General features: G+C 43.8%; 1 protein-coding gene across 6 annotated transcripts in view; it reads left to right on the top strand.

Annotated features, from left to right (window-relative positions):
* The window catches only part of RAD51B (RAD51 paralog B), a 562,304-nt gene that overhangs the window by 340,337 nt on the left and 197,325 nt on the right, over positions 1-24,642 (top strand). For all 6 annotated transcript variants that reach the window (XM_058655552.1, XM_058655547.1, XM_058655551.1 and 3 more), the window contains exon 8: positions 23,524-23,620. In XM_058655552.1, coding sequence (XP_058511535.1) covers positions 23,524-23,620 — 97 coding nt within the window. The remainder of the gene's footprint in view (positions 1-23,523; positions 23,621-24,642) is intronic.

The following is a 24,642-nucleotide window of genomic DNA, read 5'->3' as shown; positions in this document are numbered from 1 at the left end:
TGGCCACAGTTGTAGCAGGCTAAGTTGTTGCCTACGCTGCTGATCCAACTCCCTGTTTTTGTTTGTTTTAATTTGAAAGGTTTTTTTTTTAAAGATTTATTTATTTGAAAATGGCAAATTTACAGAGAGATGTTCCATCTGCTGGTTTTTTTTTAAAGATTTATTTTTATTGGAAAGGCAGATTTATAGAGAGGAGAGATCAATATTTCATCTGCTGTTCATTCGCCACATGGCCACGATGGTTGGAGCAGCACCAATCCAAACCCAGGAACATGGAGCCTCTTCCCAACCTCCCACATCAGTGCAGAGGCCCAAGGACTTGAGCCATCCACTGCTGCTTTCACAGGCCATAAACAGGGAGCTGGATCAGAAGTGGAGCAGCTGGGACACAAACTGGTGCTCATATGGGGGATGCTGGCACTGCAGGCAGAGAATTAGAGTGCTACACCATTTTGCCAGCCCCCTACCCCCATCCTCACCATGTGCCTTTTTAATATACTTGGGAAAGCAACCGAAGATAGCCCAAGTGTTTGGACCCTTGCATCAGTGTGGGTGCTGGCTCCTGGCTTTAGCCTGGTTCAGCCTTGGCTATTGTGGCCATTGCAGGAATAAACCAGTGGATGGAAGATAGATAGATCTCTCTCTCTCTCTCTCTCTCTATCTATCTATCTATCTATATCTATCTGTCTGTCTGTCTGTCTATCTATCTATCTAATCTTTGTCTTTAAAATAAGTAAAACAGGACCCCTACACAGTAGTCTAGTGGCTAAAGTCCTTACCTTGCATCAGCCATGATCCCATATGGGTGTCGGTTCTTATCCTGGCTGTTCCACTTCCATTCTAGCTCCCTGGTTGTGGCGTGGGAAAGCAGTGGAGGATGGCCCAAAGCCTTGGGATTCTACACCTGTGTGGGAGACCTGGAAGAGGCTCCTGACTCCTGGCTTTAGTTTGACTCAACTCTGGCCATTGCGGCCATTTGGGAAGTAAACCAGCAGATGGAACATCTTTTTCTTTGTCTCTCCTTCTCTCTGTGAATCTGACTTTACAATAAAAATAAATAAATCTTTTTTTTTTAATTATTTATTATTTAACTTCATTAATTACATTGTATTATGTGACACAGTTACATAGATACTTGGGTTCTCCCACCCCTCCCCAAACCCTCCCACCATGGTGGATTCCTCCACCTTGTTGCATAACCATAGCTCAAGTTCAGTTGAGATTCCCCCATTGCAAGCGTATACCAAACATAGAATCCAGCATCTTATTGATAAATAAATCTTTAAAAAAAATCTTTAAAAAAAAATTCAATAACTAACTTCTAAACTTCAGTTCTATTATACATCAGAGAGAATAGTAACAAACTAGTTTGTTTTTTAAGAAAATAAGCCAGAGAAATGATGGATTACAATTAGTTGTGCGGGATTTGACTAATTACTTAACAAACATTAATATTAATCCGAAGAATAGTATTTCTACAGATGAGTTAGGGAAATTATGTCAGAACTGTCATGGTACCTGTATATACCCTGTTTGGGTTACTGGGACAGAATTTCGTTTTGTGTCTTGTTAGCTGACAATGTAAGTATGTAAATTTTTTTTGACTGATATATTTGAGTTTAAATCAAACTAATTCTGTAACTCTAGGTGCAAATATATAAAATTGCCCTCAATACCTGCTGTCTTCACAGTGTTTTACCATAGTCAAACAATTTCGTGCTCGATTGTCCTGATGTTCAGGATTGTCAGTTTTATGGTTCCTATTTTACACAAATAGAACTAAACTCTTCACTTGCCCAGGAATGTGACAGCAACCTCCCTGCAGTGTGTCAGCGGCGGCTGTGATGAACTGCTATTATTTAAGCAGGTGACCTAAAGCCACTTGTATTGGAAATTAAGTGGAGAAGAGAGACTAAATAAAACCTAAGGTAGAATTTGAATGCTTCTTCTTGAGCAACAAGAAGAGAACTCAGAATTGCATTTTCTGCTAGCTAGGGAAACCACGTCAACTTGTTCCTCTGTGTGAGATGTCACTGTAGGTGTTTGTAGGCACACCTTACATAGTCGAGTCTTACTTGTTTTTCTTGGCTGAGCTGTGTGAATACATATTCCTTCTTCTGGGACCCCACACGTGCGCATGTGCAGCAACGCTGCTGTTTGCCTCCGTGCATACATACGTGTCATTGTGTAGAATGTACATTTTCAAAAAAGACAGCTGATTGTCAGCAAGTCATTCTCACTTCCTCCTGTGTACATTCTGCAGCTTCCCCATAGGGAAGTGAAACAGAGGGTGGGTTGGAAGCAATTGAATTTGCTGAAGTGGATTCTGCCAAGTGGCTGTTTACACATGACCTTTGTCTTCTCAGGGATAATAGCAGGAGTTTCAGATTTCTGGAAGACTGATCACATCCCATCACAATTGGAATCATAATCCAGTAGCTTTGTGGATCCATCCACCCTTGACTGGGATGAACCAGGAGTGGAAATGACCTGGACTCCAGCTCTGTCTCTCAGCATCTCTGTATGCTAAGGTCGCTTGTTGTACCACCATGACTCTCTGCCCTTCACTGTTTCACTTTCTGTATGAGACTCTCAAATCCTCAAAGGCACATGGCATCTTTCATTCTTATGACATTCTCTCGCTCCTCTCTGTGCATATACACTGCATTTGGTAGAGATGTAATCAATCTTACCAATGGTAGAATGAGACCATATTCTGCACTGGATGAACTGGAATTTGAGTTGAAAGTGTTTCTAAGTATAAATGTTCTTGCCTTGGGACTGTCTACTGTCAAGATGCACCTGGAACAGCCACACCTTCTCCCCTCAGGTATCGTGCATGGCCACCCTGAGAGTCTGGCACTGTGAGAAACAACCCCTCACAATAAACTCCACCCAGACTCCTCATGGAGCTGTGTCCCATGGTACTGCTGTACCCTTGGGGCCCAGTGTCCTAGTCTCTCCACTTCTTCCCACTCTGGGCAACCTGAAGAAGAACTCTGATAGATAACATTTTTCCCCACCAGACAAAAGGTACTAGACACTCACGTTTTAAGCAGGCTGTGCAGAACATAAAAAGCTGAATGTTCATGGAATCAGCCAACTTAAAAATACAGACTGGATAATGTCAGTCTCCTGCTTCAGGTCAACCCAAGGCCTCCCACCATTCCTAAAACCCAGCCTGGGGCCTTGGTGTCTGCCTGGCTTAGCGCTATCTGCTCTCTGACCCTTCTCTTCCCTCTTGAACTCTAGCCATGCTGGTCTTTGAGTTCCTGGGGATCCTATACTTGTTTCCTTAGGAAACCCATCTGTTCTACCCTGGGACCCTGTGCCACTCCAAGGTTGTCATTCATATCTCATCTTAAATTTAGTCCTTTCTCAAATAGGCCTACCCACACCATGTTTTGTTTTCTCACGTCACTCATGTCAGAAATTGTTTTGCTCATCTCATGGTTTCCTTGGTTACCATTGGCCCTCCAGCTTGGAATGTCACTCCCCAAAAGTACATGGGGGCTTTGTTAGTCCTTTTTTCTCTTGTTGCTCCATAAGGGTCCTCAGTGAGCATACGTGGACGCAGTGAGGGATGGATTTTGAGGTTCTGACTTCTTTCTAGACTTTTCTCTTTCCTTTCCGTTCTTATCTCTTTAAAAAAGGGAATTGATTTTGCAGCTGGATCATGAAAAGCAGTGTGATCCAGTGCTGGAGCCCAGGCTTTGGGTCAGGCTCAAGGTTGACCTGCTCACTTGATCAGCTGCTTCTGGTCACACACAGCTGCCAGTCACAGCTGGCTATCATAGCACCACCGTGTTTGTCTAGGGACTAGCCGGTGAAACCAAAGTAGACAGTCGTTTATAATAATGATGCCGTTCTTGATTAATATTAACTTTAACTTTCTTTACCAACTGGACACTTCTTTCAAAACGGTTTTTGTTATTTCCATTTTATTTGGAAGGTGGAGATTGAGTGATTGATTGGTATTGCTTCTGCTGATCCAGTTCCCAAATACCTGAAATAGTTGAGACCTGTGTGGCTGAATCCTGGGGCCCACAACTCCCATTTGGGTTTCCCACGTTGGTGCCTGGGTCTCAAGTCCTTGAGGTATCAATTGCTGCCTTCCAGATTGTACATGAGCAGGAGATTGGAATCAGAAGCAGATCTGGGACTTGAACTCAAGCGCTTGATGTGAAGTACTGGCATCTTAAATGTTGCACCCAACACCCTCCTCCAACCGGACAATTCTTCTTCTTCAGTTCACTGACTTTATGAATCCCCTTGCAGAACAGACATTGCTGGATTCTCTGGACAATGAACAGTTCAACCTGGGGCTATTCATAGAGGAGACCATGTGAGAAATTCAGTGTCTAGCCTCAACTCTTCCTTACTGGAGAGTGTGAGAAGAAGAGTTCTCAGGATCTCTCCTAATACAAGTGTTCGGTTTTTTGTTTGGATGAAGTGATTATCCCAGTAACTTCCCATAGCCTCAGGCTGAACTCCCTGACCACCCTTGTGGTGTCGCAGCTCTTATTGCACCACCGTCTAGGCTTTGTGTACTCATGGAAACTGTAACACAGCAGCCCTGTTGGTTTTTCTGGAGATATCACATTTGGGTCACAGGGGTTCAGCCAGTCTTTGGCTGTTCTGGGGTGCAGTTTTATGGGAATAGTTTTATAATGTTAACAGCTGTAGACTGAGAGCTCAATGAAGACATTGCCCAGATTGTGTGGGGAAGTCCCCTGACCTGGGGAGCTAATTCTTGGGAGGTAAAATATTTAGTTCTCATTTTTGGCTTGTCCAGCACTACAACCTACCTTTGATGTTTTCTTCTTCTTCTTCTTCTCCTCTCACCTGTCAAGGGGATTTCCTCCTGTAACTTGTCTCACTGGGCAATGCTCAGGATTAAAGGAGGTGATCTCTATAAAGTGCTTAGCAGACTAACTCATAACAGGGGACTTGGGACAACCAGGATGTTTGTAAAGTGCTTAGCCTCATTCAGCACACATACTAACTGGTCCCTATGTGTTGAAGAGCTTTGCAACCAATGAAGAACATTTCCACTGGCTTCTGACAATCTCCTAAATTTGCTGTTTTTCTCTGCCTTCTTCCTTCTGGGGAGCAGGATATGAATGCTTGCAGTAATCTTTGTGAAATGATTATTCCAAATGGAGCAGTTAACCATTTTACGTGCCACTCTCCTTTCTTTGTCCTATATTCAGATAGTCCTGCTATGCCTGAAGAGGTTATTATTTGGGCTCAGTGGCAGAGCCCCTTCTGCATCAGGATAATCACTGGGGTGGACCTTAATAGCCAAAAAGTTTAGCCAGCTGCTTCAGAGCTAATGGAACTGGCTCCCTGTGGCTATGGTTTTGGGAGACCATAAAATCTCTAGGTTTCCAGTACCTTCCATTTCCTTCTGAAGACTCATAGTAAAAGATAAAAGATACTTCTGGTCTCTACTCCCTGTTTGCTGGGCAAGTCTCAGCAAGATCTGCACGGTTACCAAGAACCAGATTGTGTAGCTGAATGGCCAAGGTGATTACTTTGCTCCTCTTACTGAATGCCTCTAGCCAAACTGCTCAGCATCACTCTGTCTTATTTTCTAGCTTTGTAAATAAATAAATAGAAGTGAAAACTAGCATGATCCTATACCATAGAATTTTGTGAAGATTCAATGACATAGTGCATGTTTTCTTTAGGAGAAAATGAAAATGTCCCAGTACTATGATCCTTGAAATTTATGAATGTTTTTTCTATTTAGAAACTTCTAGAATGTCACTTTCTGTCCATCTCTTCTAGGAGGACCTAAAGGCACTTGATGAACATTATCTTGGTTTGAGCAGAGTCAAGAGCAACCCCTGTGTCTTCCTGAATTGGGCAAACTCAGTTGCTTCTCAGTTACTTAATGTAATAACAGAGGCTAACTGGAGTTATGGTTCTTGCTAAGGCAACATAGAGAGGACTCTGAGATCGAGGCAGCCCTTGGGGAGAAGGTTGCTAACTAGAGTCAGGAAGTCCCTTGGGGACAGTTTACTTGATGGTCAAACTTTTTTCTTTTTAAATTTATTTATTTATTTCAGACACAGAGAGACACAGATCTTCCACATGCTGGTTCATTCCCCAACCACCCACAACAGCCAATGCTGGGCCGGGGTCAAACCTGGGAAATAGAATTCTAAGCCAGGTCCCACATATGGGCAACAGGAACCCAAGTGCTTGAGCCCTCACTGCTACCTCCCCAGGTCTGCATTAGCAGGAAGCTGGAGTCAGGAGCCAGAGCCCAGAAGCAAACCTAGACACTTTGATAAGAGATGCTGGCATCTTAATTGCTAAGGCAAATATTTACCCCTTGGTAAGCAGGTTTGTTACATTCTATAGGACCTACTGCGTTCTGAGTTCCTCCCAAGTAAAATTCAATGAGAAAGCAAATTGTTAGATGGTTGCTCAGTTAGTGTGGTGGTAGTAAGAGTGGTGTTAAAGGGTTCAGATGCTCATGGTATCCTCTGCTGCTGTTTCTCCACACAGCAGACCGACCTGTCAGGTGATTCAAGTGCCCATGTGAGTCCCACAATGCTCTCTGGAAGCCCTGGCTGGCTTTTGGCAAGCACTGCCCTCATCTGCCTTTCTGACAATCCTTTATATGTAAAAATTTGGCTGATCGGCATCCTCCTGAAGTGCACATATTAAAGAATTATTTTCAATTTTAATTGTTTTCATGGAAATGAAACCTGTGTATTGGTTTATAGATCTAAATAATAGTACAATACTTCAACTGAGAAACAACAGATCCTTATACCAACTCTGCCTCTTCCTTTGCCTCTTACTCTCTGGAAACTACCACTTTTAAGCTTTTATTGCTGCCTGTGCTAGCAATGCCCATGTGCCTTAATGCTTGAATTATTTTTCTTAATTTTTCCAGTATGTTCTATGGAAGATGGCCATCAAACACTTACTTCATTCTCTCCTTCAGTTTTACCTCCATCTTTCCTCCAGGTTGGTTATATCTTCATACTTAGTTTAAAAAAAACATATTTAGCATTCATATCACTGTGACAATATAAGTATTCATGATAGAGCTACAGAGTGTACCAGGATTATTTTCCCTCCTGCTCTTCTTCCTTCTTGCTGTTTTCTAATCTCTTTGGAACACACATTCTCCACCACCACACCCTCACCCCTTTAAATCGATCAAGGGCTTTTGAAACCTTGGTAAAGCGATCTTGTCAGTTTTAAGAAGAATCCCAGGAAGCTCTGCTGATTGCGTTTGGAAGTTACATTCTCTCACTTTCATTGGTTCTAAAACTGCTCTCCACGCTGCTTTTATTGCCAGAATGATTTGGTGGAAAGATTGTGTGCAAAATGAGCTACATTTCTAGATTTGGCATGAGTTCTTTGCCACGTCCTTTAACCTGCTCTCTGAGCATATACCCAGATTTCAAAATTTGTCTGTCCCCAAATAAATTTATCTTTTAACTGTTTTCTACAAACGTTTTGGTATAGCTTCAAATCCCATACATTGTCTATAAACTGTTGGTTACAGGTAGAGCATTGATCAGATTAGGACTTGGGTTTTTTTTCTTAAAGGCAAACTTAATCTATTGATGGTGCTGTGTACTTCGTATTTGATAGTGGCATAAGACAATCATTTCTGATTGCACCAGTTTGAATGATGATTGGATTGATTGGAAAACTCAATGGTGACAGCCTGATGCTTCCATAACCAAGTTCTCTGTTGACTGTTCACCTAATGGTTTCAATGCCCATTGCTGACTATTGTCTAGAGCCATTGTTTTGTTGGGGCACAATTTCTGTACTAAACCTAAAAGTTCTGATGACCAAGTATAACTCCAAAATTTTCCTCACTTGTGAATCTAGTTTAGAAGCAGGGTCTCTGTGCCCCCCTTGCACTACCTCATAACTGACAAAGCTTACATGAAAGGAATGTTCATGGGTGTATTGATTACATTTTAATTGGAACCTCAACTTGAGCTTTGCTGTTGCCTGTGAAAGAAAATGGAAATGTGAAAACTTTCTTGTCAGTCATGTTGAAAAGTACCTAGCAGAGAGAGAGAAAAAAAAATAGGCTTTCACAAAACACGGAGACTCTGCTTGGGCTTGTATTGCCTCCTTTCTATGTGGTCAGGAAGCTGAAATCTAATAGGGCCCCCTTCTGCCTGGGAGGGAACTGGAGGGGAGCTACCAGGATGGGGAATGGAGACACAGTCATTTGAAGACTTTCTGGTGGTTGTTTTGCTTTAGCTTTTACTCCCCTGGTTTGCTAAGAAATCTCTCATAAAGATTTTTTTTCCCCCAAACTGTGCCGCAGACGAATTCAGCTTTTTTCCTCTGCTGCATAGTAGGGCCTGATACCTTTGATATATGTGAGCAGAACTCAGCTTCCAAGCACAATTTGAAACTTAGCTTTCCACACACCAGTTATTAGGGTTAGCCTTGTTGCTAGAGTTGTTGTTATTCTCTGCAGCCTGTCCTGTGGGAATCAACCTCAGTGGCAGGAGGAGATCCTGGAGACCCCCTTGCTCCTCCTCCCTGAGAAGCCTAGGATGTGCAGAAGTGAGAGCTGCAGGAGGAGGAGGCGGAGTCCTCTCCCAGGCTTATCACAGAGTTCCTTTCAGAGACAGATGAATTCCTGCTATGAATGCCTGCTCTGTTGTGGAAGGAAGCAGAGGGCTCATTTTGTTAGTGACTTCCTGTATTCCTGAGTTTAAGGCCCTCTGGAACACTCCACAGATTCTTCTTAGGAGATTGCAGGCCTTGGGGATGTGACGTAGCAAATCACTGTCTAACCCAGGCATCCCATTTGGGCACAGGTTCAGGTCCCAGCTGCTCCTCTTCTGATTCAGCTCCCTGTAAATGACCTTGGAAAAGATAGCTCAAGTGTTTGAACCCCTGTCACCCTCATGGGAAACCTGAAAGAAGCTCCTGGCTCCTGGCTTTGGCCTGGTCCAGGCTTAGCGAGCTGGCCATCTGTAAAGGGAAATAATAGATGGAAGACCTCCCTCCCTCACTCTCTTTCTGTAACTCTGACTTTCTAATTAGTTAATTATGAAGGGCTAGACTATCGTAATGATATAGGGGAAATCCACGAGGAGAGTGGAGGTTTGGAGAGGCGAAAAGGGAAATTTCAGAGTCCACGGAACTGTATCATAAAATAATAAAATAAATACAAAAAATATGGACCAGGTCTGGCTCAGTAGCCTAGTGGTTAAAGTTCTCACTTCGCATGTGCTGGTATCCCATATGGGTGCTGTTTTATATCCTGACTGCTCCACTTCCCTTCCAACTCTCTGCTTGTGGCTTTGGAAAGCAGTGAAGGACAGTCCAAAGGCTTGGGACCTGCATCCACACAAAAGACCTGGAAGAAGCTCCTGGCTCCTGGCTTCGGATCAGCTCAGCTCCAGCCATTGTGTCCACTTGGAGAGTGAACTAGCAGACAAAAGATCTTCCTCTCTGTCTCTCCCTCTCTATTTAAATCTAACTTTCCAATAAAAATAAATAAATCCTTAAAAATTACTAATAATCTAAAAAAGATTGCACTTTCTTTTTTAAAGAGTTATTTTTATTTCTTTGAAAAGCAGAAATATAGAGAAGAAAGAAAAAAGTAGAGATCTTCTATCCTTTAGGTCTCCTCCCAAATGACCACAGTTGCACTGAGAAGGATGAGTGTACCAAGCTCCCAGGATAGTCAGGACAGAGAGAACATGGTGAGGGTTGGCAGGGGACCCTAAAACAGACACTGTGCACTCTAACCTCCTTGCAAGCTTATCCTGAACCTCCCGAGCACTAGCTATAGCTTGCTGTCCTTTCTCACTCCCACAATCCCCTCTTGGGAACTTCCTGGCTGAATGAAGGAATAGGGACCTCTTCTAAAACCAGAGCCAGTGCTCCCAGTGGGCTTTATGGCGGCCATGAGGAGTAGCCCCAGAGACAGTACAGGCTCCTATGTTAGTAACAGTGAAGACCCGCGTAGAGAAAAAGGTAAAGGTAAGTTCCAGTTCTGCAGAGCATTACAGTGGAGAGCATTACAAGCAGCTCCTCCTTGTTCAGGAGACACTGGATGCAGCCCTCTTGTGAGCTTCTTCCTTTAGCCTGCCTCTGCCATGAGATCCCCTTCAGGAGCAAGGAGTATGAAAGCCATGGAGTGTGGGCTCAGAAGTGAGCTTGATCCACTTGTGTGCGATAAGCCTCAAGCAAGTTACTTTCCACTCTCTAAAGTGAAAAGAGATGTAATGTCTGCCTTAGTGTTGGCAAAGGACTGGTTCAGATGATGTTTTAGGCTCAAAAATATGTGTGCCTTCTATAGCAAGCAGTGTAAAGATGTCTTCCCCAATATCATTTGTTTTCTTTTTTTTTTTTAAAGATTTATTCATTTTATTACAGCCAGATATACACAGAGGAGGAGAGACAGAGAGGAAGATCTTCCGTCCGATGATTCACTCCCAAAGTGAGCCGCAACGGGCCGGTGCGTGCCGATCCAAAGCCAGGAACCAGGAACCTCTTCCGGGTCTCCCACGCGGGTGCAGGGTCCCAATGCATTGGGCCGTCCTCGACTGCTTTCCCAGGTCACAAGCAGGCAGCTGGATGGGAAGTGGAGCTGCCGGGATTAGAAGAGGCGCCCATATGGGATCCCGAGGCTTTCAAGGCGAGGACTTTAGCCGCTAGGCCACGCCGCCGGGCCCAATATCATTAGTTTTCAAAGGCTGTATCCTGGCATGAGTGAGGATCACGATTGCATTACGTCCTAACGGTTCTTCTCTCTACCAGTGTAAGCAGCTCTGCATTCCTCTCACACCTCGCTGACCTCTCCTGTGAAATGGACAGCAATACTAGTTGTTCCAGCGAAGACATTTATCTGGGAAAGCAGACATGCCAGGTTGACATGAGGCCTGTGACTTGCCATGATGTTCTTTCCAATGTTACCTATTTCATTTCTTCCAGTATTTCTGGGGCTTGAACATGGTGGAACTAGTTGAAAGAAATGATTTTGTGGTCACCAAGATGCCGCTTCCTGCTGCAAGTCAGGCAGGCAACTGGAGGCAATATGTCTCTTGTCTTACAGAGTTGCAATGTGGATTAAAGGAAGCTTTGTAGATAAGGCTCTGAGCATCACTGCTTGGTACCCAGTGGGTACACAGTAAATGTTCATTTTCTTCCTCTTTTGACTGTATTGTGTGTTTCAGATTTCATTCTCATCAAATTGCATTAACTTAAAAACTTCCAATAAGACTGGGTGCCTAGTGTTTGAACTTTAAATAAAGGGGTGCTAACGGAAGGTCAGCTTGGAGTCGTAGGCTAAGGGAGCCAGTTAGCGTATGTGTGTGTTTGTTGTATAGTAAATCACAGTGGCTTCTCATCTCCCTCCCCTGATGTGGAGCCTGCTGAGTCACTGGTGCAACCCCCTGTGATGCCTGGCCGTACCTCAGGAATAGAGCAAAACCCACAAGAAACCAGCACTAATAGACGGCAGATCATGCTGAGGGATTTTTGTTTGCGTTCCTGTGCTTGCTCTCCTGGTGAGATAGGAAACCTTCAATAAAACTTTTCCTAAACGATGTTGCATGTGAAATGTGGATGGCTTCCCCCCTCCACTCTGTTCCTCTAACAAATGGCCATTTCATGAGGTTTCTTTACATTTTTTTTTCTTCTTCTTTCCTGCTTCTCAGTACATTGCACAAAGAATATATTCCTCTACTGGTTACTGATTGATGGTTTCACTCTGTGTGCCCTTTAATTTTGCAATAAACCAACAAGGAGTTGAGACCACAAAACTTAAAGAGAATTGACTTATTTATTTGACTGGATCCACTAGAGCGACAGGCAGATTGAGTTATTTCAGTGTGGTCCTGAGGAAGGCAGGAGGAGCCCATGAGAAGGAACCCTGTGTTGTCAATAACCAGGCAGAAAAGAACTTGCTTGTGTTCTCACTGCACAGAAGCTGGGCAGCTGTTCCCAGCAGCAGCCCTTTTGCAGGCCCAGGGCAGGAGCACCGGCTTTTCACAAGACTCTCCTAGCTCCAGGACTCGATTCAGTGGGACTTCAGCTGCATTGAAATATTAGTCACTGCCTAAGGTTTTGTGTCCGCCTTTGTTTTCCCAGAGGGATCATTGGGATCCCCTGAAAGACTGAAGAAATAGGCACCCATCCTCCTATGCTTTCAAACCTCTGATGTTGGCTGGATGACTTCAAAGAAGGAGGACGAACCTTGACCCCTACCATCTCCATGCCAGCTGGGCCTTCGCCGTAAGACCAGGGGCTCCATCAAAATGCAAATGCACCGATACACTTCCTAACTCAGTTTCCAAACATTCCAAAAGTCAGCTAATTTTTTTTTTCATATGTAGCATTGCCATCATACAAAATAACCAGTCTGAAAAATAAATATAAACCTCAGTTCAAGTTAGAAAAACAAGAACAAACTTCTTAAATGGTTCAAGTGGATCCTAAGTAAACTAAAGATAGCTCTTGCTAGAGTGTTTAAAAACACAGATACTATTTCCATTTACATTCAAGGATCACTGCATCCCCAGTGCTGCTCGCTGTAGCTTGAAGGGAAGCTGGAAAGACAAACGCCCAGATGGAATTTGTCCCAGCTGTGAACTCCTCTTGACAGACCCCGGTGTCATTTGTGGGCCCTACCACATGTAGCCGGCTAACTGCCCAGTCTGACTGTTTTTATGTAGCAACCTTTCTTCTGAAACTCTCATCATCGCATTTTAGCAGAAGTGAAAATATTAACCGAGTGGTTAGTGGCCAAGACAGAAATAGACTCCAGGAATTGGAGTGCTTTCCTTTGCCATACCTAGCAGAGCATGATTCCTTCCTGGGTTTCCAGATCTACCAAACAAAAGGCTAACAGTTGACTGGTTTCTTCTTACTGCTGCAAAATCTGTTTTGCTCTAAAAAGTTTTGTAACATTTTTTCCCCTTTCCACAAGATCTTACATTAAGCAACAGAGGAATTGATCAATCTGGTATCAGGCAATGTGTGGCTCAGAGGAAATGAAGGAACAAATCACTATCCACACGGCCGTTAGTTTTCATGTGGGGGAGCCAGTGTAGACGAGAGAGCCAGACAGACCTGATTTGAATCTGACTGTCCCATGTGCTAGCTGTTTGATCTCAGAAAATTACTCAACTTCCCTGAACTAAGTTTGCTCATCCTCAAAACCAGGATGGTCATATTTATCTCACTGAGTTCCAAGGCTGAAATGAACTAACGTATGTTAAATATGCTTGCATGACTTAAGAAAAACAATTTTTGATACCAAAATAAACTCCCGTTTTAACTCCAGTTGTCCACAAACATTTTGAAGCAGTCTTGTACTTGGTGCAAGGTCGGTTAAGGCAGTGTTCAGTAAACTTTGATTTCCTTTCTCGTCTCTCTTTTTATATGAGGGTCAAGGATACAGAAAAACACAGATTATTTTGAGGTTTATAGTGTAGGTAGAGAGAGAATAACGCATATGAAATAATTAGAGAAAAGTTTATACTCAATATTTTGGTATTGATTCTAAAATAGAAGTACCAAGGCCTGCGAGATCAGCTGGGGCTGGAAGAGTTATGAAATATTTCATGGGCGAGAAGTGGGCATACTTTCCCCTAAAAGGATGGAAACTTAAAGAAGAGTTAAGGGGGCTGTTGCGGATGGACACTTTGGAGATTGGAGATGATAGCTAGAATTAGTATATCATGAGAAAACAAAACAGATTGAGAATGAGAGTGTCACAGCATGTTTGTTCAACTGACAAAACCTGAAGAGTACAGAATAAATGCAAAGGTAGTGTTAGTCAGCTGTTGGGTACTGGCCTAAGTGCCTAAAATGCTAACTCAGGCATCCTCACAATAGGTACCATGGCTAACCCAAGTATCCAGTTGAAGAACATGAGGGATGTAGAGGTGAGATTAGCTACCTGAGCAGTTGTGTCGTTGGGAATCAAAGCTAGCAGGTAGCAGGGTGGGGATCAAAGCCCAGGAGGTGGGACTTGAAGCCCACCCTCTCAACACAGCATTTGCTTGCCACCTACCTCTACACACTAGTGTGAATTGGTTATGAGCATTTCATGAGCACAAGCTGAGAAGAACCAACATCTGGTGTCAGATGGCAGGTGACCCATGATCTCTTAAAAATGTGGGCAAAAAAAACACGGACAGCCTTGTGTACAGTGAGACAGGACAGGCTCAAGCAACATGTAGCATTTGGGCCTCGCCATCCCCTTTGGCGACTCTGAGCTGTGACCCAGTGTCACATCTCCTCCTTGGCCATCCTCCAGGTGACCATTGCCAGGCCCCTAGAATAAGTCTCAGACACTAAAGGCCTGTTTGTCATCTTCCATCAGGGCTTGGGGCTCAAGTGGGTCTACAGTGCATGATGAGGAGTTGGCTTTTTTGTAACCTTGATCCTTGATGGAAAACCTGTACTTCCAAGGGCATGGCTGTGAAAGGAAGTCTGCCCCTACCCCCTATGCAAATATTTAGCCATTTTAACGTATTTATTCTGGACCTATTCTTCTTGTGTCTCTCCTGTGTTGACTCTGTTTAATTGCAGGTTATTATTGTTTGTCTATATTGATGTCATTTATTTAAGGATGGATGCAGACAGCATTGCTTCATACTTCTCTCTCTCTCAAAGAAAAATAACATCTTACACAATATAGTACTTCCTTGGGGACATCGAATGAATTTTTGTGCAGGAGCATAGCTGATGAGATGGAAGAAACATGTTTTGAGGCTGACCTTTTGATCTCCTTTTGAATACAAAGTGACCTTTGCTTTCATCTTATGCCACAAACTCACTCCAGAGATAGATCTGGTCGCCCCTATGCTATAGTTGTGGCGTTTGGAGAGCCCTTTGTAGTTTGGATGCTACTTGTGCCAGTGGCATGAAGATACAGGGAGGCAGGCAGGTCAGTTGGCTCAGTCTCCATAGGAGGTTTCTCCAAGCCTCCCCTGTGCCTTGTAGCTCCCCTGCACTGGCAGCCACTGGTGGTGTCATGGCTTGGGGGTACCCAGCCTGGTGCTGATCACATTGCACTGCCCCAGGAGCTGCATTTTTCAGACACTCCCCCCTCCCCAGGGAGCAAGTGACTCAACAGAGCTGTTTTCTTTGTCTCAGATGAGACTGAGGAGGGGAACTCAGTGAATTCCAGCCTTCTATGTTGGACTGATGCAAAGCTGTGTCTTTCTAATCCTCCTTGCAAATCAAAGGGAGGGGAATCCCCAGAGCTCCTGGCACATGTGAATAGAAAGCACCCTCAAGTAACAAAAACACCCACAAAGGTCAGCAGAAACTCAGGGGACTGTTGGAAATTCACCTCCCCACCTTTCTGTGGGATGCAGTGGGCAGCGCTGAGGGAACAGGTGAAGGCAGTCAAACACTGCACGCAAAAACTGCTTGGCCACAGAACAATGCAGAGCATCGCCAGAGGCTGCTAGGAACACGCGTGAGCCTCAGAATCATCTGACAACTGACCTTGTTCTATTCCATGTGCCGGCTGGCCAGAAGGCTTGCTAATTGCACACAGCCAACATAGACACCATTGGAAGCCACTGTCACTACCTTGTTGCAGTTCACTGGTGGTGTTTGGGATTTCCTAATCACAGACATGGCCAGGGAAGGAGATGGGGACAGCGCATCAGCCTGCCACATGCGACCTCCTGACAGCCACCAGTCCTGAGATCCTGAACCAGCACGTACTAACCTCAGCCCATTGGTCTGAGAAGCTGCCACACCTGTGTGGACTATGAGCTAGCTGCCTGCCTGCCCCTGGTTTCCCCACGCCCCTTCTCAGATGCCACCCCTTCCTCCCCAGAAGTAGAAAAGCAGACCACCCTGGGGTGCCACACAGTCCCTCCTATGCATTTCTTTGGCCGACCGGTAGACACAGTCTACCTCTGTGCATTTCCTCTGAACTCAGGGGGAAAGAGGCAGGAGAAGTGGTAGCTGCTTGCCACAAAGCCCTCTTGTGAGTGAGTGTGTATTTGTGCAGAGCTAAGGGTTTTTTTTTTTTTCTTCCACCATTTTCACAGCTTCACTCGGGCTACTCTCTTCTTTGGAGATTCCCCTACTATGCTGTTTGTCTAGCTCTGCCTGTGGATTGCACAGTGAAACCCACAGAAGAGATTTTCTCCCCCTGGGTGGATAAGAAGAGGTGAGAATTTTGTAAAAGACTGAAGGTATATTTCCATTTCTCTCCATTCCTTCTCTCGTTCCTGTTCTCTTGCTCAGTCACTGCCCATGGCTTCTGGGTAGGGCACATTTCCTGAGGACATGGAGAGAAACAGTGGCATTGGTGGTTTTTTAGTACAGCACTATGATCAACATCGAGTTGAAACCTATGGAACTTTTCTTTTAGCTGTCTGTTACATCAACAATCATTCTCTTCATAATTGTGTGTGTGTGTGTGTGTGTGTGTGTGTGTGGATCTAACACTTTTAGATACAGAGAGGTTGGAAACATTCCTGAAAATCACACAGCAAGTTAATGGTAGAGCCAGAAACCAAAGGCAAGCGACCCAGATCCCACACCTTTATTTTCTTCAAACCAAATTGCAACTTGGTCCTTTTACCACAAATATTTCCAGAGACAAACTCTGCTCCCCCACCCCACCTCCTAGTCTTCCAGATCTTTCCCAGCAAACAGTTAACATGCAGACCTTTGAAATGGAAACGGCAGGCTGGAAGGGTGAAACCTTATCAGTTCTCTAGTCTGTGACTGACAATTGATATTCTCTGGACTGAAGCTAAAAAATTTTTTTTTAAATTTTCATCATGGAATGATTTATAATTTTCCAGAGCTTGGCAAAATGAAGCCAGTGAATAGTAAAACCAGATTTGTTTTCCTAATCTTTAAGGGGAAAAAAAAAAAAGGAAAAGAAAAACCTTCTAGGATCGTTGGTAACTTGGTATGACTTTTCTTTCCAGCAAAGGTGGGATAATTTTTTGTTTTCCAAAGCTGTAACCCATGGGTGGAGAGTAAGAAGGGGAGCTACCAGGCAGCCTACAGGTCTGCTTTGAGGCAGAATTCTCCTGTTCTTATCCTCTTCCCTCCACCTCCCTGCCTCCCTTCCTTGCTCTGGTCTTGGTCTCTCTCTCTGTCTGTCTGTCTCTCTCTCTCTCTCTCTGTCTCTCTCTCTCTCTCTCTCGCCAATGGCTCTTACCACAGCAGACAGACGGGCTGAGGCAGACACCGTCATGGTTGGGAAGCAAGGGGAGACCTTGGGGAAAACCACTCCAGGCCTTTCTCTCAAAGCCGTGGTGATGAAAGGGCTCAATGAACCCGAACAATTTCTCACAGGAAAGTTCCAGCCTCTGTCTCCTTAGGCAACGTTCATTCAGCAACCCTTGACAGAGCCACAATGAAGCTTGGAATTTCTGACTTATCCAAGGCTTGTGTATGGTTAGAAAGGCTAGGTCACCGTGCTACCTGGCACATCGTAGATACCAAAAGTAGCATTTTTAAACTGTACCTTAAACGGATAGACCATACAAAAAGAAGAAAATGAATGAACTCTGCTCTCGAGTCCACTGAAAAGCAGTCTTTCCCTTTGGAAGCACTAGGTTTAGCAGCTTGCAACTGGCCATGGAGTCGGCACCTATGTTCTCTCCTTGCTGCTCTTTCTCTAACGGGTGACCCAGTGGGTGGCCTGTTCCCTGGGGAGCTGGAAGGACCAGGGAGATCACTGTGTCTAACCCTGCTGGCCCAGTTTAAGTGATTTTGAAACTTCTCAGACTCTCTGTGTTCAATTGTGGCAGGTTTCTGCCAGAGAGTGTGCAGGAAGAGGAAGTGGGCGTTCTTTCTAAGGGCCTAAAAACACTCCTGAGAGGGGCAAAGTGGTTAAAATGTCACTTAAATATGCACGTCCCAGCTTGCAGTGTTTGGGTTTGAGTCCTGGCTCTGCTTCCAGTTTTAACTTCCTGCTAATGCACACCCTGGGAGGCAGTGGCAATGGTTTGGGCACTTGGGTCCCAGCCAGCAACTTGGGAGGCCTTCAGTAAGTTCCTGGCTCCTGGCTTCAGTCTGACCTAGTCCAGACTGTTGTGGGAATTTAGGGGAGTGACCCAAGAGATGGAAGATTGATCTCTTTCTGTCTCTTTGCCTTTCAACGAAATAAAAATAATACTTTATATGTTTTTAATTTTTCAAAAGAAATATACCTTTGGGATCCCAAAGGTAGCTCAGTGATTCCTCTGGAAGTCCAGCTAACAGGAGTTTCATGAAAAATCTTCATTTCTAAGCTTCCTCTGGTTTTCAGAAAGGATTAGCCATGTGTATCAGGGTGCACTGCAACTTACCAGAAAGGTAGACAGAGTTCATATAGGATTGCCTCGCTTTACTTGACTTTCTTAGAAGCTGAAGTTGTTTACCTATTAGGCTTGTGCTTAATTATTACCATAAGAATCCGTCAGGATGCTTGGCACATGATTGGCCCTGTTACAGCTCAGCACTTTGACTATCTTTCAGTGTATTAATAACTATTTTAGAAGCCTTTGATCAAATTCTCTAAAGCAGGAGATGAAGGCCTGGAGAAGTTACCTGGGAGTGGGTGTGAGGCGAGGGATCCTCTCCTACTCCTTTCTCATCCACACTGTTTCTCTCGGAAAGGTGACTCCAGTTCTCTCAGTAGAAGGTAAGGATATTACCAAGCCCACTTCTCACCTGCCCGCCGCCCCCAACAAAAGGTTAAATGATGACATTGATCATATTCGTGGGTCTTGAAATAAATCTTCCTTATAAATACGAGTTACTATTTTTGCTAATTGTGAATGTCTCCTTTACTGAACCAACAAGCTCAGCTAACACGTTCTACCTAGGCTATCCTCCGCTAACCGCAACTTCCCCCTTCTCTGTGTCACCTTTCGTGACGCCTTCATGCATTAAAGGCTGTGCCTTCAGCCTGGCAGTTCCCCCACTCTGATTTCTCCAGGGCTGTCCTATGTTTTCCCTTCTGTCCTCTGCATCCCAGTACTCTTAGAAGGTTACTCTTGCAAAGATACTTCTAATCCTTTAATGGAGGGTAGATCCGACATAAGCAGTGGCCCCTAACACAGAACGTAGTCTGGGCCAAGAGTGAGTAGGCTGTGGGTGTGGCCTTGACATACTCTAGTCCTCCCTAGCTGAAGCACAGATGTGTCTGCGGAGCACAGGGGAATGGCACTGGACACATAGACCAGCCACAAGTCAAGCTCAGTGTTCCCAGTCCCGTGACTGCTGATGACTAGCTTTTTCTGCTGCTACTTTCTTATCTCAAGATAGTTGCTGCCCTCAGCTTGTGAATACTTGGTGGAAATGAATCACATATTTTTGTTTGTGTATTGATTCATCTTCCATGCCAGGACCCTCTCTGCCTTCTAACCAAAATCACGCCGATTTCCCAGCCACCCACTTGACCTTTTCTTCCCAGTTTTGTCTGGTTCCCATCTCTCCATTTCTTTTCTCTAGCTTACAAGGCCTGTACTCTGTGAAAGTTGGACCTTTTGGGTGGTTTGGGACCTGTACCCCAGATTTCCTTCTTTTCTTAAGTCTCAATGGTTCTCTTAGGTTGTGTGTAGGTCATGGACCTTGAAGGGGATACACTTAGAGAAGCTCACTGGTGCAAGGAAAAACTTGAAACCCAGGGACATGCATTAAAAATAGGGCTCGAGGTCTATGTGACATTGTATGAGGGGGCCATTTCGTGCACAGTTGTACCTCTGAAGTATCCTACAGGCAAGAAAGCAGTTCAAGGAAAATTTGAGAGTATGGGATATCTTTAAGAGAGTAGTTACTTTATACAACTTGTAAGACTTTTTTTCTCATGTAGGTGCATAGTATTCTTCCTCAATAGCAAACTTTAACCTGGACTCTGTCTCCTGATGTAATCATGACCTTCAGATATAATGAGTCCCATCTGACCTTTGGACTGACAGTTGATGGTAGTGGTGGTAGAAGCTATGTATGTTTTTGATTAGCCATAGATTTAGGGAAATGGCAAGCATTAAACTGTATTGCTTTTGAACATATAAAAAGCAAAAGTTCATCTGTTCTGAGCAGCACACTGTATGTAGGACAAAAGGGAATCAGGCATGGGTTTTCTGTCTGGACGAGCAAGACACACATCAGCAGAGTATAAACTACTGACAATGAAAAGGGTACCATTAACCATAGGCTGAGTACTGTACTGTAGACTTTAAATGCATTGTCCAACTTAATCCCTCACATTTTGTGAGTTAAATATTTTACTAAGAAAAGGAATTTGCCCAGTGTCACACAGCCAGGGAGTAACATAGCTAGGAAGCCCAGGATCTGAACTCTGCCTGATTCCTAAGCACTATGCAAGATGTACTTTTGCGAATTTAGTACCTAGCAGCCCCACTTTTCAAATGAGACAGGGGAACAGGAAAGACCCTCTAGAGTATGGGTCAGAACCCTTCAGACTCTGTTAGGAACTTGCCGTGGTATTTTGTACTTTATTTTGGGAGCCCAGTGTTCAGGTCCATAGAGAGCCTTACAGGGAAACTCGCTTATAGGCTGCTGCCCAAACTGTGATTATTTGTAACCAGTGCTCCAGGAGATGTTTCTGATCTGTCATCCTGGCGAGCATGATTTAGAAAGCCACAACAGTTCCATAAGAGGATGTGATTAGCAAGCCCCTCAGTGTGGTGGCTGTGTCCCTACAGCCTCTTAGCCTTCTTTGACGGGGGGGGGGGGGGGGGGGAGGACGCTCAGCAAAGCCACAGAGGAGAGCATGTCTGTTTGCCACTGAAGAGTGAAAATATTTTCTTCTTCGTCTACTCTTCTATCGGAAGTGGAAGTGAGGATGGGTAGCTTTTGAAGTACTTAAATCTGTAGTTTGGTTTTTAGATCTTGCCTGGTATAATTTCATTAGTTCTGTGCAAGAAAGCTATCATCTCAGTACAAGTTTCCATCTCGGCACCAGTGTAGTCAAAATAAAATTGAGAACATGTGGTTTAAATATTTTAGTCAATACCTTATCATTTAACTTGTAAGTTTCTAGAGAAGTCATACAGCATCCTTGTCTTCCCAGTGCCCCAAAAGAGACATGGCACCTCACTCTGTGAGTTCCTGTATTCATTGTATTTTCTGTACTCATTTCATTGGATTTCTGGGAATTTTCAGCAAGTCATCATTTTTAAGAATTCCATAAACTTAGAATTATGAACTCTCATTAGATCTCTGAGAAGTTTCATGCTATTTTTTCCTACAATCGACTGCTATTTTAGTCTCCAGTAGCTAAAGCACATGGTAAAAGGGGACTTCAAAACATTCCTGGGAAATCAAGTTAAAATATAAATTCATTTTGTGTACAACAGTTTTGAAATCCATGCATAGTCTTTTCACATTATGCATTTTCAATGAACTTTTGAAGACCCTCTGTCTTTTTTGGAGCAATGTCAGTATCTTGTTGGCCTTGCTTTAAATAACTGCTGTCTTTTCTTCCTGAAGTTTTTATGCAAATTAAACAAGCTTAGGAACAATGACCAGGCATGCCAAAGTATATCATGATACAGAAGATGATAATGTCAATATAAAGCCAAATATGTGATATATATAGATTTGTTAACTTTATATCACTAATCTGAAAGCAAGTCTAACAATAATGGCGCAACAGTGGCTTCCATTTATTGAATGTTTACAATGTGCCAGATGCAGCTAAGTATCTCATCTCATTCTTACAGTAATTCTACAAAGTAAATATTATTTTACCCACAAACAAATGAAACTCAAAGGTTGAGGAGTTTTCTCAAGGTATACAGTTTCAGAATTGGAACCGAGTTTTATAGGAATGCAAAGCTCATCTCTTATGTTATAAAGAGAGACGTGAACACAAATCCTGATTGATATTCTTCAGTGTGAATAGTTAGTTTACAAAAGGGCAGGCTATTCAACTATCTCCAACCATTTTAACTGAGGATATATCTCATGTGAGTCTCATCAGCCCTTATGAGAAGTAGCAATACAAAAGAGTATGAGAGCTCAGATGTGCACCTAGGAGTGGACTCCTGCAAACTTGATCAGCATTGCGAAGTAACTGGAGACTCTGTGTACCCGGTTGACACACAAAGACCTGAGAAGGCTGTCTGCTCACAAAGGACTTGGTTTCTTTGCCTGACCCTGCCATCTTCTTGGTCCTCAATTAAGCTGCCACAAGCATAGGATTTATAATGTGTCACTTGTGCATTCAAGACACAGTGACAGAGGTGTGGCTGACAGGCTGGCTAATGAAGAATGAAGATGATGTCCCCTTCTGTTGAAATCAAGGTGGCAAGGAAACCCAGAGCTGCTGCTTGGGATAAATGAGAGAGTCAGCTGCCTGTACGTTACACAGTTGGTGCCCTTTCCGAAAGGGACATGTCTTCCAGAAGGGACATGTACTCACAATTGCTACCCATGTCTGGAGCATGCAGATCGTCAGAAGTGATTGCAGTTAATCAGGAATGAGGGTTTTTAAACAAAGGAATAGTTCCTTAATAGTATGAAAAGTAAGAATATTGTATGGCATTGAACCATGTGAATTAGGTAGTTTTGGTGTTCTCTCCAGGAATTTTAAATGTTAAAATCTTTATTCTGTGTGGATAGGATTATGCTAACTTGTGCTTTACATACACGGTGACACTTTGGACTACTTTTATTAGAATACAGCTGATTTAGAGTGGGTGTTTGGCCTGGTGGTTGAGACATTGGAGTGCCTGGGTTAGGGGCCCTGCCCGGGTCCTGTTTCTAGCTTCCTGTGGATGTAGATTCTGACAGGCAACAAGTGATGACTCAAGTGATTGGGTTCTTGTCACCTAAATGGGAGACTCAAATCAAGCTGCTGGCAGTGGCCTGGCCCAGCTTTGCCATTGTGGATGCTTGGCAAGTAGATCAATGAGTGGAGACCCGCTCTGTCTTTTCTTGCTCCCTCTCTCTCTCTGACTCTAAATAAATTTAAAAAATAAGAAATTTTGAAATCAAATCATTCAACAGATGTCCTTATAGAGGCAAATATTATTCCTGTTTCAAAATTCCCAATTAAGCTTTTAACTGGGAGTTAACTGGGAAACAAGCCACAGGCATCCAAGTTTTAAATCATTACATTTAATGGGCACCAACAGTATCTTAAGTTATAAATATAATTTTCAAAATTGAAGTTTGATAAAGTCTGTACATGTGCATCTTCATTCTGGTTAGCCTTCTATTTTTTAATTTTAATCTTATTTTTTTAGTTCATGCAATGGTGTCTTTCACTCCTAATGTACTGAGAATTTAGAAAAAATTGATTAGCAGTTAAAAATCTGGGGGGTGAAGGTAGGGGTGGGAGAAATCAGTCTATCTCCTCAGTATTGTGGGTTTTGAGTGCCCAAAAGGTTTTGCCCAAAGATAAAAGTTGGTGAAAGTCGGAGCGGGGCTTTTCCTACCTATGTCCTTATCAGTCTTGCCCTAAACCCCAGTCTGCCTTTTGATAGTCCTCATCATTAATTTGGTCTCTCTCTTTCTTCTCCCTCCCCCCTTGCCTTGTCCCCTGTCTGTTCACAGGTTATCTTGACGAATCAAATTACAACTCATGTGAGCGGAGCCCTCACTTCTCAGGCAGACCTAGTGTCTCCAGCTGATGATATGTCCCTGTCTGAAGGTAAGGGATCTGTCCTGGAGAAGCTGCAACTTGACACTGACAGACAGCCCCACCGCCTCCCTACCTCCTGTTGAGAGCCGGGCTAATGGTCACTGGCCAGTGAACCCAGCCAGAATCTGGTGATTTCGGCCGGCCATCTTTCCAGGCCTCTGATTTCTTATATTTGGAGCGTCTCTTTCCCTGTTTGTTTCAGTGAACCTCCTTTTACGCTTGACCGAGTCATCTTCTGGGGTTCTGGGCAACTGTGGAATGACTGGGTTTTGATTACGAAGTGCCAATGTTGATTTCACTATTGGTCTCATAGCCTCTTGCTTGTGCTAAATACCTAAAAGCATGCACATGGCATGCTTGATCAACTTTACGGAGAGATTGAAGTAAGGGAAAGATATCCCTACCTTGGTAAATCTGCAGATCTTTCTTGCCCTTCAGCTGCTAGTAAAGGCTGGGCCAACTATGATTTTGATGGCAGGAAGCTTTTTGTAGCTGGGGAGTTATATCAGCCATCAGAGAGTGGTTTCTGTTTTGATGGACAGTGCTTAACATGCTGTTTCTGAGTTCTCCTAGTTATAGTCTAAGTCTTTAGGCACCATGTTCTGAGCTTGGGTAGATGTGCATAGTTCTCTCAGGCCCTTGTTCCCTTTCCACTTTTGGGGAATTGGGTATGAAGGAATCCAGGGGCCTTTCAGGCCAGCAGAGCTGCTGATTGACTGTCCAGGGGCCTTGTCTGGTCTCAAAAGCTGCAAGAACCACAATGCTCTTCATTGTTGCCTTTGGAAGTAAAAATTGACGTATTGATGTATTCATAGAATCAAAATCTCATCTGTCCCCTAAGTGCCTGAATCACCTGGTATTCCTGCCTTTCCATTCAAATTGTCATCAATTCAAATTTATCTCGCCTCTGTTCCCTCTTTTTTGTAATGCATGTCGTAACCAACTGACTTAATAGACTCACAATTGCGTTATTTTAATAGAAACCAACAGGACTCCCCAGCTCTAGCCTCTGCCATTTTCACCCTGCCACA

The sequence above is a fragment of the Ochotona princeps genome, chromosome 26 (assembly GCF_030435755.1).
Source record: "Ochotona princeps isolate mOchPri1 chromosome 26, mOchPri1.hap1, whole genome shotgun sequence".
Classification (NCBI taxonomy): Eukaryota; Metazoa; Chordata; class Mammalia; order Lagomorpha; family Ochotonidae; genus Ochotona; species Ochotona princeps.
This window is presented reverse-complemented; position numbering and strand designations above follow the sequence as displayed.